General features: G+C 62.8%; 4 protein-coding genes across 4 annotated transcripts; 2 read left to right on the top strand and 2 right to left on the bottom strand.

Moving 5' to 3' along the window:
* Positions 1–7: 7 nt before the first annotated feature.
* On the top strand, positions 8–2915 carry MTG1 (mitochondrial ribosome associated GTPase 1). The gene is made up of 11 exons (XM_084209912.1): positions 8–178; positions 259–325; positions 449–551; positions 634–714; positions 935–991; positions 1647–1737; positions 1818–1879; positions 2032–2128; positions 2260–2341; positions 2426–2538; positions 2631–2915. The coding sequence occupies exons 1-11, from the start codon at positions 64–66 to the stop codon at positions 2726–2728; spliced, it is 966 nt and encodes a 321-aa protein (XP_084066038.1). The 5' UTR covers positions 8–63; the 3' UTR covers positions 2729–2915.
* Positions 2916–3280: 365 nt separating this feature from the next.
* On the bottom strand, positions 3281–4419 carry SPRN (shadow of prion protein). The gene is made up of 2 exons (XM_084209913.1): positions 4290–4419; positions 3281–3830 (listed from the first exon to the last, which is right to left on the bottom strand). The coding sequence occupies exon 2, from the start codon at positions 3821–3823 to the stop codon at positions 3413–3415; it is 411 nt and encodes a 136-aa protein (XP_084066039.1). The 5' UTR covers positions 3824–3830; positions 4290–4419; the 3' UTR covers positions 3281–3412.
* Positions 4420–4650: 231 nt separating this feature from the next.
* On the top strand, positions 4651–6968 carry ECHS1 (enoyl-CoA hydratase, short chain 1). The gene is made up of 8 exons (XM_084210575.1): positions 4651–4807; positions 5491–5688; positions 5760–5887; positions 5967–6066; positions 6163–6267; positions 6347–6466; positions 6553–6620; positions 6730–6968. Exons 1-8 carry the CDS (start codon positions 4687–4689, stop codon positions 6793–6795), a joined length of 906 nt encoding a protein of 301 aa, XP_084066701.1. The 5' UTR covers positions 4651–4686; the 3' UTR covers positions 6796–6968.
* Positions 6969–10108: 3140 nt separating this feature from the next.
* On the bottom strand, positions 10109–13133 carry ZNF511 (zinc finger protein 511; the record flags this gene model as incomplete). Its single annotated transcript, XM_084210142.1, has 6 exons — positions 10109–10655; positions 11165–11350; positions 11656–11780; positions 11884–12085; positions 12797–12870; positions 12978–13133. The coding sequence occupies 6 exons, from the start codon at positions 13131–13133 to the stop codon at positions 10586–10588; spliced, it is 813 nt and encodes a 270-aa protein (XP_084066268.1). The 3' UTR covers positions 10109–10585.
* Between the last annotated feature and the right edge of the window lie 62 nt (positions 13134–13195).

Raw genomic sequence — 13195 nt, 5'->3', positions numbered from 1 at the left:
CGGCTCCGCCATGGCTGTCACTGAGGCGGCTTCCTGTCGCGCCGGAAGTGACGCGCCGGAGCCATGCGGGTGTGGGCCGCGCTGAGGGCGGCGGGGACGGTGCCGGGAGGGTTCCGGGAGCGCTTCGAGTTCGGCGGCCGCGATGTGGCCTCGTGGTTCCCGCGGCACATGGCGAAAGGTGAGGGGCGGCAGCGCGGCGGACCGGGTTGCCCACCGCGCCCACCGAGCGCTCACCCCGCGCTGTGCTGTGTGCTGCAGGCCTGCGGCAGATGCGCCTGGCGCTGCGCCGCGCCGACTGCCTCGTGGAGGTGCACGACGCCCGAATATCCTGCACAGCTGCCGGAGAACCCTGTCCCTTGTCCCTCCAGACCACCCTTGCCCCTCTCCCCGTCCTCTCCATCCCCCTCCCGCTACGCTCTTGCAGTCACTGTCCTTAGCGCGGCCACATTCCGCTGTCGGGCCGTAACCCCGCGCTGCAGGAGGCGCTGGGCATCCGCCCTCACGTCCTGGTGCTGAACAAGACGGATCTGGCTGATCCCCGCCGGCAGCCGGTGAGCGCCAGGGCAGGGCCAGGCGGGCGGCAGCGGCGGTGTCACAGGCGGGTGACAGCAGTGCCTCCTCCCATCCCTGCAGGAGGTTTTGGAGCAGCTGAAGCAGCGGGGATGCTCGCACGTAGTCTTCACTGACTGCCAGCGTGATGTCAATGTCAAGAAGGTAGTGGGGCAGCAGCCCAGCCCTGCTCCCTGGTGAGCTCCCAGCCCCAGGGAGAGCCCTCGGTGCTCTAGCTGGCTGCTCCCTTTCCCCCTTCCCTTTCCTTGGGACTGTCCCAAGTCCTCTGCTCAGTCCTTGTTGTGCACATCCTGCTGGCACAGTGTCAACAAGCCAGTGGCTGCTGCCAGCCAGGGCACAGAGTGACAGCCGTGTCCCTCTGCAGGTTGTCCCCATGGTTGCCAGGCTGGTGGCCAGTGGCCCACGCTACCACAGGGCTGAGGTGAGGCACATGCATGGGGGGCACAGAATGTCCTGGGTTGCAAGGGACCCACAAAGACCATCCAGTCCAGCTCCTGGCTGCACACAAACACCCCACAATCCCACCGTGGGCATCCCTGGAGCAGTGCCCAAACCCTCCTGGAGCTCTGGCAGCCTCGGGGCTGTGCCCATTCCCTGGAGAGCCTGGACTCAGCACCCTCTAGGGGAAGAACCTTCCCTGATCTCCAGCCTGGCACAGCTCCAGCCATTCCCTGTCCCTGTCCCAGAGAGCAGAGCTCAGGGCTGCCCTGGGCAGGAGCTGCAGCTCCCAGGGAGGTCTGACCTCAGTGTGCTCTGCTTCAGCTGAGCAAACCAAATGACCTCAGCCAGCCCCTGTGTGACCCTCCAGGCCCTTCCCCATCCTTGTGTCCCTCCTTAGGACACTCCCTCGCAGCTTTACATCTCTTTTATATTGTGGTGCCCCCACACTGCCCCCAGTGCAGGAGGTGAGGCTGCCCCAGTGCAGAGCAGAGGGTCACCCCTCTCCAGCCAAGGGACAAGGCTGCTCCCACATGTGCCCCAAGTGCCAGGCAGGGCAAACACTGGGATATTTCCCTGTTGCTGCAGGGGGTGGTTTGTAACCAGCTGCTCCTTGCCCGTGTCTCCCTGGCTCGCAGAGCTCTGAACACAACATCCTGGTGATCGGTGTGCCCAACGTGGGCAAGTCCTCGCTCATCAACTCCCTGCGGAGGCTGCACCTCAAGAAGGGTATTTCTGCACGGTGCCAGGGCTCGGGGGGCAGCTGGGCACAGTGCCACCTGTGTCCCTGACTGTGTCTGTGCCCCCAGGCAAAGCCACTGCGGTGGGGGGCGAGCCAGGGATCACTAAGGCAGTGCTGTCCAGGATCCAGGTACCGTCCCTGCATCCGGGACACCTCCAGGCTCTCCGAGCTGCTCTTGGAGGGTTGCTCAGGTCCCCTTTGCAGCAAGAGCTTAACTCAAGCTCAGTGCCTCGCTCGTTAGCCATGTGGTGCTAATTACCAGCCCTGCCGCCCTATGCCAGGTGTGTGAGCAGCCCCTGATGTACCTGGTGGACACCCCTGGCGTGCTGCCCCCACGGCTGGGGGATGTGGAGACGGGCATGAAGCTGGCACTGTGTGGTGAGCCAGAGGCTGTGGCCAAGGCTGGGGTCACGCTGCTGCTCACACCCCCTGTGTGTGAGGGGGTGGAAGGAGGGTTGGCCAGGGCTAGGCAGGGCTGAGGGAAGCCGGGGCTTGACCCTCTTTTCCAGGAGCCATCCATGATCACCTGGTGGGGGAGGACGTCATGGCCGACTACCTCCTGTACACTCTGAACAAGCAGCAGCAGTTCAGGTGAGCCAGGGAAGGGTGCCAAGAGGGTGATGGAGATGCCATGGCCAGGGAGTTTTGGGGGGTGTGAGCTGTGTCCTCTGGCAGGTACGTGCAGCGCTACAGGCTGGGCCAGCCCTGCGACAACATCGAGGCCCTGCTCAAGCACGTGGCCCTCAGCCAGGGCCGCACGCAGAAGGTGAAGGTGCTCACAGGCACAGGTGGGTGATCCCGGCTGCAGGGCTGGGAGTTTTGGGGATCCCAGGTCAGCTCCAGGCTGGACTGACACTCCTGTATCCACTGCCACCTCCAGGGAATGTCAACATGATGATGCTCAACTACCCAGCTGCTGCCTACGAGTTCCTGCGGGACTTCCGAGCAGGACGCCTGGGCAGGGTGACACTGGACTGAGACCTGTCACTGGGCAGGCACTGCTGGCAGCCCTGGACTGGGGACACCCTGGTGCCCCTTGGAGCTGGATACACCTCAGCAGGGAGCTATGGGGTGTGATTGAAGTGGCTCTGCCAGGGCTGTCCCCCGTTTTGGCGAGAGGCCGCTGGGGCAGGATGCCCTGTGGTGTCGCTGTTGTGATGCTCCCATGGAGAGCTGTGCCGGCCGCGGAGAGCCGGGGGCAGGGCTGGTGCCTCCGGCTGGCACCTGGAAGCCGCCAGGGAGCTCTTTCCTCGCCAGGGAGCTCTTTCCTCGCTGGGTTTGGCCTGCTCAGGAGCTTCCATCCCGAAATAAAGGAAGTGTGGGCAGGGGCCGAGCTCTGGCCATCCCAGGGTCCCGCCCCTCGCCCCGCATCCAGCCACACCTGCTTTCGCCCAATTTTATTGCCGCCTCCTCGGCCTCCGGACACGGCGAGGCCACGGACAGGGGCGCGCTGCAGAGGGGTGCCCGAGCCGCCGGGGTTTGGCTCGGTGTGGAGAGGTGGTGGTGGAGGGTCTTCCGCGGGGGTCCTGCCCCGCCGGTGGTGGGTGGCCGTATCCCCGGGAGCCGCTGCTCGCCCGGGGCGTGGGGCTCAGCCCCGTCGGGGGCGGCCGGTCCTCGCGGTGTCGTGGGTGCACCGGGCACAGTCAGGTCCCCCGAAATCCATCAGCGGCGGAGGAGGGCGGCCAGCGGGCAGAGCCAGGGCAGCGCCCGGCTCGGCGGGGTCCCGGCCGGCGCGGCGGAGGTCCAGGTGCTGGCGGCCGCCGTCCAGTTGCCGTCGCGGTACTCGACGCCGTCTCCCGCTTGCAGCTCTCCGGACAGCCGGGCCCGGCGCAGGGCCGCCCCCGCCGCCACGCCGGCCGCCGCTCCCGCCGCCGCCGCCCCCGCCACGCGAAGGGCCGCCCCGGCAGAGCCGTACCGGGGCACGGCCGCCCTCGGCCGGCTGCGGGCCGCCCCCCGCGCCATGCCGCGGGCCGCCCCGCGGGCGCCGCCGCGCCCACCCTTGCCGGCCACCGTGTCGCAGAAGGTGGCGGCCAGCAGCACCAGCGCCCAGCACGCCGCCGCGCTCCGCCGCATCCCGCACCTGCCGCAGGGAGGGAGGGAGGGAGAGCCCCGCCGCTCAGCCGCGCCCGGCCGCGGGCGGGGGACCGCGCACCGCCGTGTCCCGCTTGCGCGTGTGCTGCGGCCGCGCACGCGTGTGTCACGGCACACGCAGCTACCCGCGTGTTGCATAAACGCGCTCCCCCCACCGCTGCGGATGATGCTCCCGCACACGCACGCTCCCGCACGCCCCTGTGGATGATGCTCCCGCACACGCTCGCACACGCGCGCCCCTGTGGATGATGCTCCCGCACACGCGCGCCCCTGTGGATGATGCTCCCGCACACACGCGCTCCGCAGAACCCTGTGGGTGACGCTCCGCACAGCCGTGGGGATGACGCGCCCGCACACGCTCGCACCCACGCGTTCCACCGGCTTCGCACACACCCCGCCGCAGGGCACACTCACACGCCCTCCCTCCCTCCCCACCCGCGGGGCTCACCGGACCCGGGGATGCCGCCGACTCGTTCCGCTCCTCTCCACTCCTCCCTGGCCGCGCTCCCGCTGCCGCGTTCCCGCCGCGCCCCCCGCACTCCCCCCACTCCCCTCGCGGGGGGCGGCGGGGGAATCCCCTCTCCTCACCCTTTCCCCTTCCCTTCCCGTTCCCCGCGGCGCCTCTAAACCCCGCACACGCCGCCGCCCCGGCCCTGCCCGCGCCCCGCGGGGCAGCACGGCGGGACCCCCGCTCGGGGCGGCCTCCGCGCCCCCTCCCACGGCCCGGGGGTCCCGGCCCCGCCCCGCCGCCCCGCCTCGGCCAATGAGGACGGCGCCTCGCGGGGCGGGGCCGGCTGCGCCAATGGGCGGTGGCGGGAGGGGCGGGGCTCGCTGCGCGCTCCGCCATGGCCGCCCCGCTGCGAGCGCTCCTGCGGCCTGCTGCCGCCGCCGCCGCCACTGCGCTCCCCCGAGCGCGCCTCCCGCCGCCGCTCTGCGCCCCCCGCGGCGCACGGGGCTGCAGCGCCGGTGAGCACCGGGGCACCGGGGGGCACTGCGGGGGGGTTGGCTTGGCCCAGCCCAGTGCTCAGCTCAGCGCCGGGCACCGGGTCCTTGCACCGGGCACGGTCGTAGCCCCGGGCCCAACAACCTGTTCGTGGTCCCTGAGCTGCGCACCGGGCCACGGCACCGGACACCGCATCCCTACTCCAGGTGCAGTCCCAGAGCCGGGCACGGAGGCCCTGGGCTGTGCACCAGGGCCACAGCACCGGGCACCGGGACCTAGAGCAAGGTACGGTCCCGGCACCGGGCCTGTGCCCAGCGGGTTGCACGTGGTTCCGGAGCTGCGCTCCAGGGCCCATCACCGAGCGCCGGGGCCCTGCGCCATGTATGGGCAGCGGCACTGCGTACCAGGGCACCGGCACTGCGGCCCAGCACCGGGCACCGGGGCCGCTGGGCCGTGCACCCGCTCCCAGCACTGGGTGCGTGGACCACACACACTGTCCCAGCATAGGGTTGTCACAGGGCTTCATCTTCGCGGGCTAGGGTGGCACTGGGAGCTCCTCCGAGCCCGTCCCGCCGGCTGCCGGTGACCGCTGGTATCAAGGTCGCCTTTAAATAGCATGGAGTGACGGTGGCCGGGGTGCGGCCGGGGGTCCGCCCGGTGCACGGCAGCCGGTGGGCTAACGGGGCAGTGCTGGTGTGGCGGGCAGGAGCTGCATTCCAGTACCTGCTGGTACAGAAGACGGGGGCGCTGAAGAACGTGGGGCTGATCCAGCTGAACCGGCCCCAGGCGCTCAATGCGCTCTGCGAGGGACTGATGACAGAGCTGGGGCGGGCCCTGGAGGCCATGGAGAACGACCCGAAGGTGGGAGCCATCGTCCTCACCGGCAGCCAGAAAGCCTTTGCAGGTAGGACCATGGCCTCTGCTCACCCCAAAGTTTTGGAGGGGATTGGCGTCCCACTGCACTTCCCTTTGCAGCTGGCGCAGACATCAAGGAGATGCAGAATAAAACCTTCCAGGAGTGCTACAGCGGTGGCTTCCTCGCCAGCTGGGACAAGGTCTCCCTGGTGCGCAAGCCCATCATCGCCGCCGTCAATGGCTACGCCGTGAGTGCCCCCCACGCCTCCCTGCACCCCCTGTCCCCACCGTGGCACCCCCTGACCCGTCTCTGCTCCCCCGTGCCAGCTGGGAGGCGGGTGCGAGCTGGCCATGATGTGCGACATCATCTACGCCGGGGAGAGGGCGCAGTTCGGGCAGCCCGAAATCCTGCTGGGAACCATCCCGGGTGAGCAGCAGGCACCTGCCAGGGGCTCCCATCCCAGCTGGGGTGGGGACACCCAGGTGTCCCTCTCTGAACCTCTCCCTTCCCTAAATGCCCCAGGCGCCGGCGGGACGCAGAGGCTGACCAGGGCAGTGGGGAAGTCGCTGGCAATGGAGATGGTGCTCACCGGGGACCAGATTTCAGCAAAGGAGGCAAAGGAGGCAGGTAGGGCTGTGGGAGACAGCCCTGGCACTGCAGGGGTCTGGCAGAGAGCCATCCCCCTACTTCCCACTGCCCGTCCTAGGTCTGGTCAGCAAGGTCTACCCTGTGGAGAAGCTGCTGGATGCAGCCATTGCCTGCGCTGAGAAGATTGCCAGCAACTCCAAGCTGGTGACTGCCATGGCAAAGCAATCAGTCAATGCTGGTAGGGGCTGGGGGCAGACTGGGAACCCCCTGGGGGTGCTGCAAGGCCAGGCAGAGGGGTCTCCCCAACTTCTCCCTTGCTTTCAGCCTTCGAAACGACGCTGACAGAGGGGAACAGGACAGAGAAGCGCCTCTTTTACGCCACCTTTGCCACGGTGAGTAGGGGGACGAGGGATAGCAGGCACCCCTCGTGGCATGAGGGGTAACAGGGTCACTGCAGCCCCCCCGAGCCTCACTGTCACCTCACCTCTCTGCTTGTGCCAGAGTGACCGCAAGGAGGGGATGAAGGCATTCGTGGAGAAGCGCAAGGCCAAGTTCACCGACAGCTGAGCCCAGCAGCTGCAGGTCCCTGGGGTGGTGCAGGTCCCCACGGCCTCCTGCAGCCCGTCCACCCCCGCCTTACCCCGCAGAGGGGACCGGGACCCGTCGGCGAGCCGTGTTTGGGGTGACAACCAGCAGTGGGGACCACCTCTGCCTTCGCTATTAAAGGGTTTTCTAGGTGCTGCTGGGAGATGGGCATCCTTGCTGCGAGGTCCTGCCTTAGCTGGGAAATGCTGGGGTTCACTGAGCCCCCCCACACTCCCTTACTGCTCTTCAGTGATGGGCTGGGCAAGAGCAGCCTCACGGAGCATAGGTCTGGGTGTTCACCAGGAAGGGGACAGCCTGTGGCACCTTCTGGGGCACAAGGCCAATGTGCTGGGTTTGTCTCAGCCTCACCTGGGCTGAACAGAGGCTGGGATGATGCGCTGAGTCTCCTGTCCCAGGGCGTCATCCTCGCCCTGCCTGCGCCTTGGGGTAACGCTGAGGGAGTTCCTGCAGGTTTCTGGCAGTAATGAGGAGCCCACCAGAACGTGGAGAGGGGATGGGTTTATTGGTGAGGCTCAAGGCTCAGTAGGAAGGGACAATTTTCTCCAGGGAAACCCAGGGGCAGCTCCCACCCCTCGTTTCACAGCCCTGGCACATCTCCACTCAGTCATGGTGGATGTAGTCAAGATCCTCCTCCGGGCCATTCTGCACCTTTGGGGCTGGCATCCAGAATGGCACACGCGCACGGGCAATGACCTCCCTGGCATTATCCTGGGGGTGGTACAGGTGGTCACGGTCCTCCTCCGGGCCATTCTGCACCTTTGGGGCCGGCATCCAGAATTGCACCTGGGCACTGGCCTCGCTGGCATCATCTTGGGCATGGTACAGGTTGTCACGATCCTCTTCTGGCCTTGCCTGGATTTGGGGTGGGCCCCTCTGAGCCCAGGCACTGCTGGAGAAGACCTTTATACCTGGTTCACCCTCCTCTGGTGCTCCTACACCCAGGATGCTGGAAGAGGGGAACAAAATCATCGAGGAGAGGTTGCCAAATACCCCCCTGTCCCAGGAGAATCCCATCCCAGTGGAGTGCAGGGACCCTGGTGAGACTGCCCACACCCCAGGAAGCACCAGTTAGGATCTCAGGGTGCAAACTTAAAATATTTGTTTCACCAAAGGAATAGAGAAACCCACTGGATGTTCAGAGAGTTTGCATAATTTGGGGAGAAAGGGAGATGGAGCTGGGACTCCCTTCATTTTGGGGGGCACAAAGCAACAATTTACTCCCCCCTGAAACACTTTCCACGTTGGGGTGTTAAGCTTTATTGGTTTTTGCAAGCCAGATGGGAGCACCTCTTACCTTTCATCAGCCAAATCCTGCTCCATGGCCAGGTCCTTCCACCGGGAGCTGCTCAGAGCCTGTGGGGAGACAAGGGGGTTCCAAGGGGGGGCATGGGTCACATGTGGGTCCCCTCATCAGAGGGGGCAGGAGGAGGACAGGTGGAGGCAGGGCTCACCTGGGTGCTGTCGGGTGCCAGCAGGAGGAGAGCCGTGCCCAGCAGGATGATCGCACTGCGGAGCCCCATGGTCCTCGAGTGGAGAAGAGAGAGATGGCAGGGAGGTGGTGGCACAAGCTGTGTGGTTGGTGCTGGCCCACACCCCGTTCCCGTGGCCACAGCTCCTCCCTGACCACAGCACCCTCTGTGCCCACCGGGGCTGACACAGACCTACCTGTCCGTGGCTGCCTTTTGTCACACCTGCCTCGCACTTTGCCCGCCCCGTGGCAGCCTGCTGGCACTGGGTGGATCCAGGTGCTGGTGCCGCCCATCCCGTGTCCCTCCCGGCCCCGGGTGGATCCAGGTCCCGCTGCCGCCCATCCCGTGTCCCTCCCGGCCCCGGGTGGATCCAGGTCCCGCTGCCGCCCATCCCGTGTCCCTCCCGGCCCCGGGTGGATCCAGGTGCTGGTGCCGCCCATCCCGTGTCCCTCCCGGCCCCGGGTCTATCCAGGTCCCGCTGCCGCCCATCCCGTGTCCCTCCCGGCCCCGGGTCTATCCAGGTTCTGCTGCCGCCCATTCTGCATTCCTCCCGGCCCCGGGTCTATCCAGGTCCCGCTGCTGCCCATCCCGTGTCCCTCCCGGCCCTGAGTGGATCCAGGTCCCGCTGCCGCCCATCCCGTGTCCCTCCCGGCCCCGGGTCTATCCAGGTCCCACTGCCGCCCATCCCGTGTCCCTCCCGGCCCCGGGTGGATCCAGGTCCCGCTGCCGCCCATCCCGTGTCCCTCCCGGCCCCGGGTCTATCCAGGTGCTGCTGCTCAGGGAGATGGCACCCCGTGCACTTCCCCTGGGCACTCCTGGGCTCTCCAGGCAGGTCTGTGTCCTCCTGGCAGTGCACGATCTCTGGAGAGATGGGAAATTCAAGTTTTGGCTTGAAATAAGGATTTTTGACAGCCACTGGCCAGCTGGGAAATACTTTGTTGGCCATGGACTCTGGGAAAAGCTGGTGGCCTAGAAAGGAGACAAACAGTGACTTCAATTTGTTTCCCAGCAGCAAGGGCAGGCTCCTGGGGACCCTGGGAAAAAGGAATTCCCAGGTGAGAACTGCTGAACCTGAACACAGTGAGGAAGAGCAGGCTGGGCTGCTGCCTGACCTTTGGACCACCACATGCCACGGCCCGCTTCCCATTCCCAGATATGCCAGTGTGGGGAAAGAGCCTCATTCAGGGCTTCAGTGTTGGAAGTGATCTTTGCTCCCTGCTGAGAGATGTCCCTGGGCTGTGTGGCTGCAGGGTTTGCCTGCTGGAGACAGCACTCTGCAGAGCCCACGGAGCAGGGATTAGGGCTGGACAAGCTGGATGAGTTTTAAACAGAGCAAAGCTTTTTAAAACTCACTGGGAAATCTCCTACATCTCGGTAAACATCATTCCCTGCTCCCATTTGCAAGGATTTTTCAAAGCCCCTTTGATCTTCTATTCCTCACAGAGGGGGAAGGGAAAAAAATTGCAATTATAGATCCTAAGCTTCTTGGATAAACATTGTTCCAGAAACCTCTTTTTTTTCCCCTTATGCACAATTTTTGAGTGTCAGGATTCACCAGGAGCCCAAGACCAGTGGCTGTGTTTCCAGTTTTTTTCCAGGAGGATGAGATTACAAAGGAAGGGAAAGGCAACAGGGAAAACAACCTCCTTCCCAACCTGACTTTGGCAGCAAAGGGAGGGAGGTTCATTCCACAAATCTGACTCTGCCTGGGCTTCAAAACAGCACTTGTACTCACTATGAAACAATTTTGTAAAAATTCCTTTTATTTATTCACCTGGTTGGAAGTCACTTTATTTTAACTCCCTGTGAAAATGCTTCTCCTGGCCCAGACAGACCTTTCAGAGCAGGTGCCAGGGTGCAGAGGAGACTTCAGCGAGATGAAGGAAGTCAGAACTGAGGATCAATGGGGTTTTTTTCCCCCATTTTCTCTTCTCAGTGGTTCCAGCTTCCGTACAGTCACATTGTCATCTTGTAACTTCTTGAATCCGTTTTTTTCCCCACAAGAGGAAAAAAAAAAAACACCCAAACCTGTGCAGCCTCAGCTGCAAGACAGTTTCCTTAACACCTCACCACACGTTCTGGGTTCCTCTTCCTCAAATGTTGAGGATTCTTAACTCAGTTGGGTGGTGCCAGTTCTGTCTGACATCAGGAACATGTGCCCAAATGCTGGCAGAGCTTTAATTGGTTTGGGTGGTTTATTCCAGAGTGGGAACTGGAACTATCCCTGGTGGCACTGGCTCCATGCCTGCTCGTCTTGCTGCACAAATCTGCTGCACTGACCTTCAGACTTTTTTCCGTGGTCCTTTAAATCCTCGGGTGGCACCTTGTCCAAAACAAATTGTGGATGGGATCCTGGAAAGGGAGACAAACTTTAATCCATGTGAGGATCCAGCCCTCACAGGCTCACTGGGATGCTTAATGCTCTCAGGGGGATTTAAGCTCCCAGAATGGGAAGGTATGGGAGAAGCAGGACATGTAAATCGCCCGATAATTTAAAGAATGGGTGAAAAACTGGTTGGATTTCCTGTGTACTCTGCACATTCCTGTCCTGGAGGCCCCTTCACAACAAGGTGTGTTACCAAATGTAACACCTGGGCAGCTGCAGTGGTTGAGAACGAGGAGCAGGAGAGCAGAAGCAGCATCCTGCAATACCTTGGGAAGAGCTCAGCTGGGCAGACAAACACAGCTCCCAGAGCACACCTGCTCTTCCTTACACCTCCTTCTTTCAAAAATGCCTTTGGAAGCACACGTGGGACTCCTGCCTGGTTCATCTGCAGCACAGAACAGCCCAAGCCATGCTGCAAAGGGCTGATAAGATGGAGTGGTCCCAGCCCCTTTTGCCCTGAGGCCAAAGCACTGACCTGGATTTGTAGAGCCGTTTCTCTGGCAGCGAGGGGCTGGGGCTGGCTGCAGGCTGAGAGATCTCCATGCTCTCCTCATGCCATGTTTCCATGGCATTCACTTGGAATTGCTCTGCCGTCTCCACGCTCACATCCATGGGCACACTGGTGCCCTGCTCCACGGGAGAGCTCGTGTGCTTAGAGCCACTGCAGGGACAAAGTTTTACATCCTGGCTCAGGAGCTGCCACGTGAGCCCAGAGCCAAGGAAATCAAAGGTACTTCATGAGGAACTGAGTCCATCTGGGATGGATTCCTCCCCAATATCCCACCTCTCCCTGCCCTCTGGGAATGGGAAGCCATTCCCTGTTTTCCTGGCAACCCATCCCTTGTGAAGAGCCTCTCTCCATGTTTCCTGTAGCTCCCTCAGGCACTGGAAGGCCACAGCGAGGTCACCTCAGACCCAATTCCCTCACACTTTCCTTGCAGGACAGGAGGAAAGTTCTGCAGTTACCTTTTCACCTTCTTGGGCCTGTCAAACCGAAAGTCAGCAGGATAGAGGTGCACGGTCACCAAGTGATCCTTCCTGTCCTTGCTGCTCTTGAACTTCTCCATGCAGCCTTCCACCAGACACTGGTACTGAAAGGCAGGGAGGAGAAAGGAAAAAAGACATCACTGGGAAAAAAAAAAAACAAACAAGCACACACCAACCACGAGGCAAGGGCTGGGCATGGCAGCTCACCATATTTTGCTTCTCAGCCATTATCTGGAAGAGGGAATCGTGCCACTCCAAGATGTGGATATCCAGGAGATTCCCAGAGGGAAAGGAGCGCTTGCAGAAGGAGCAGACGTTCCTGTGCAGGGTGTTGTAGTGGTGCTCGTAGCTCTCCAGCGTGTCAAACACCTGGCTGCACCCGGAGATGTGGCAGCTGAACTCGGACACCCTGCAGGGAAATCAGGACTTTTTAAGTTAAATTAGAGCCTTGTTTTCAGCTGCAAACATCTCCTCTAGATGACTTTATCAGAGAATCCCAGGATGGCTTGGGCTGGATTGGACCACAAAGCTCATCTGATTCCAACCCCTAGGCCCACACCTGCAGCCACAACATTTGTGGCATTTTTTTTGTGACTAATACTTAGTATTAAATCCTAGGTGCAATGAACAAAGATCATGATGGAGCTGGCAGATGGAAACTTATTAACCATTATGGCTTGGGGATCATCTAGATAATATTCCCATTGAAGAACAAACAAGCCATTAATTAATAAATTAGCTGTCTGGGCTAAAAGTTGCAGTTGTGGATGTCAGCTCAGTCATCCAGTACACTCCTGCTAGGTCAGTGCTTTTTTAAGAGGCATCCAAAGGTGAACCTCACACAGCATTCAAAGTACTCCCTGGCTTTTAAACACAAGAGCAAGACCAAGATTCTCCCCCAGGCTTGGCCTTCTCGCTTGGAGCTGTGCCAGCTGCAGCAGCCCAGGGAAGCTGTGGCTGCCCCTGGATCCCTGGCAGTGCCCAAGGCCAGCCTGGACAGGGCTTGGAGCACCCTGGCCCAGCAGAAGGTGTCTCTGCCCACAGCAGGGGGAGGAACGAGATGATCTTTAAGGGCCCTTCCAACTCACACACTCACATTTCATTCCTTGATTCCACTTACTTGGGCCTCTCGGCCACCTCCTCGAGGCTGGTGAGGACGCCCTGCAGGTAGAGGTGCCTGTGCACGTCCCCATCCTAGAGAGGAGCAGAGAGCGGCGCTGTGCGGGCGGGCAGGGCACAGCGCGAACCCTTCTGCTCCGCGCTGCCGGCGGCCCCCACACGGCCCCGCGGGGGCGCCTCACCTCGAACAGCGGGTGTTGCGGGCCGAGGCGGAGGCGGCGGGGGGCGAAGGTGAAGGGCGGCGTGGGGCGAGGGGCAGGCGGGGACGGGGGCTCCTGAGGGAGCGGCGGGAGCCCCTCACGGAGGAGGAGGCGGAGGCGCGGCGGGAGCGGCAGCATGGCGGGGCGGGAAGGGGGCGCAGTGCGCATGCGCGGGGGCGCGCTGCCAAGGTTACCGCGCC

Source organism: Fringilla coelebs (genome assembly GCF_963513975.1).
Source record: "Fringilla coelebs genome assembly, chromosome: 8".
Lineage (NCBI taxonomy): Eukaryota > Metazoa > Chordata > Aves > Passeriformes > Fringillidae > Fringilla > Fringilla coelebs.
Note: the sequence above shows the minus strand (reverse complement) of the source record. Positions and strands in the feature narration are given on the sequence as shown.

Coding starts and splice junctions, on each gene's coding strand:
- ECHS1 (XM_084210575.1), top strand. CDS start 4,687: ATGGCCGCCCCGCTGCGAGCGCTCCTGCGGCCTGCTGCCGCCGCCGCC. Junction 5,689..5,759: donor CAGCCAGAAAGCCTTTGCAG/GTAGGACCATGG, acceptor TTCCCTTTGCAG/CTGGCGCAGACATCAAGGAG. Junction 5,888..5,966: donor CCGCCGTCAATGGCTACGCC/GTGAGTGCCCCC, acceptor CCCCCGTGCCAG/CTGGGAGGCGGGTGCGAGCT.
- SPRN (XM_084209913.1), bottom strand. CDS start 3,823: ATGCGGCGGAGCGCGGCGGCGTGCTGGGCGCTGGTGCTGCTGGCCGCC.
- MTG1 (XM_084209912.1), top strand. CDS start 64: ATGCGGGTGTGGGCCGCGCTGAGGGCGGCGGGGACGGTGCCGGGAGGG. Junction 992..1,646: donor CACGCTACCACAGGGCTGAG/GTGAGGCACATG, acceptor CCTGGCTCGCAG/AGCTCTGAACACAACATCCT. Junction 2,342..2,425: donor AACAAGCAGCAGCAGTTCAG/GTGAGCCAGGGA, acceptor GTCCTCTGGCAG/GTACGTGCAGCGCTACAGGC.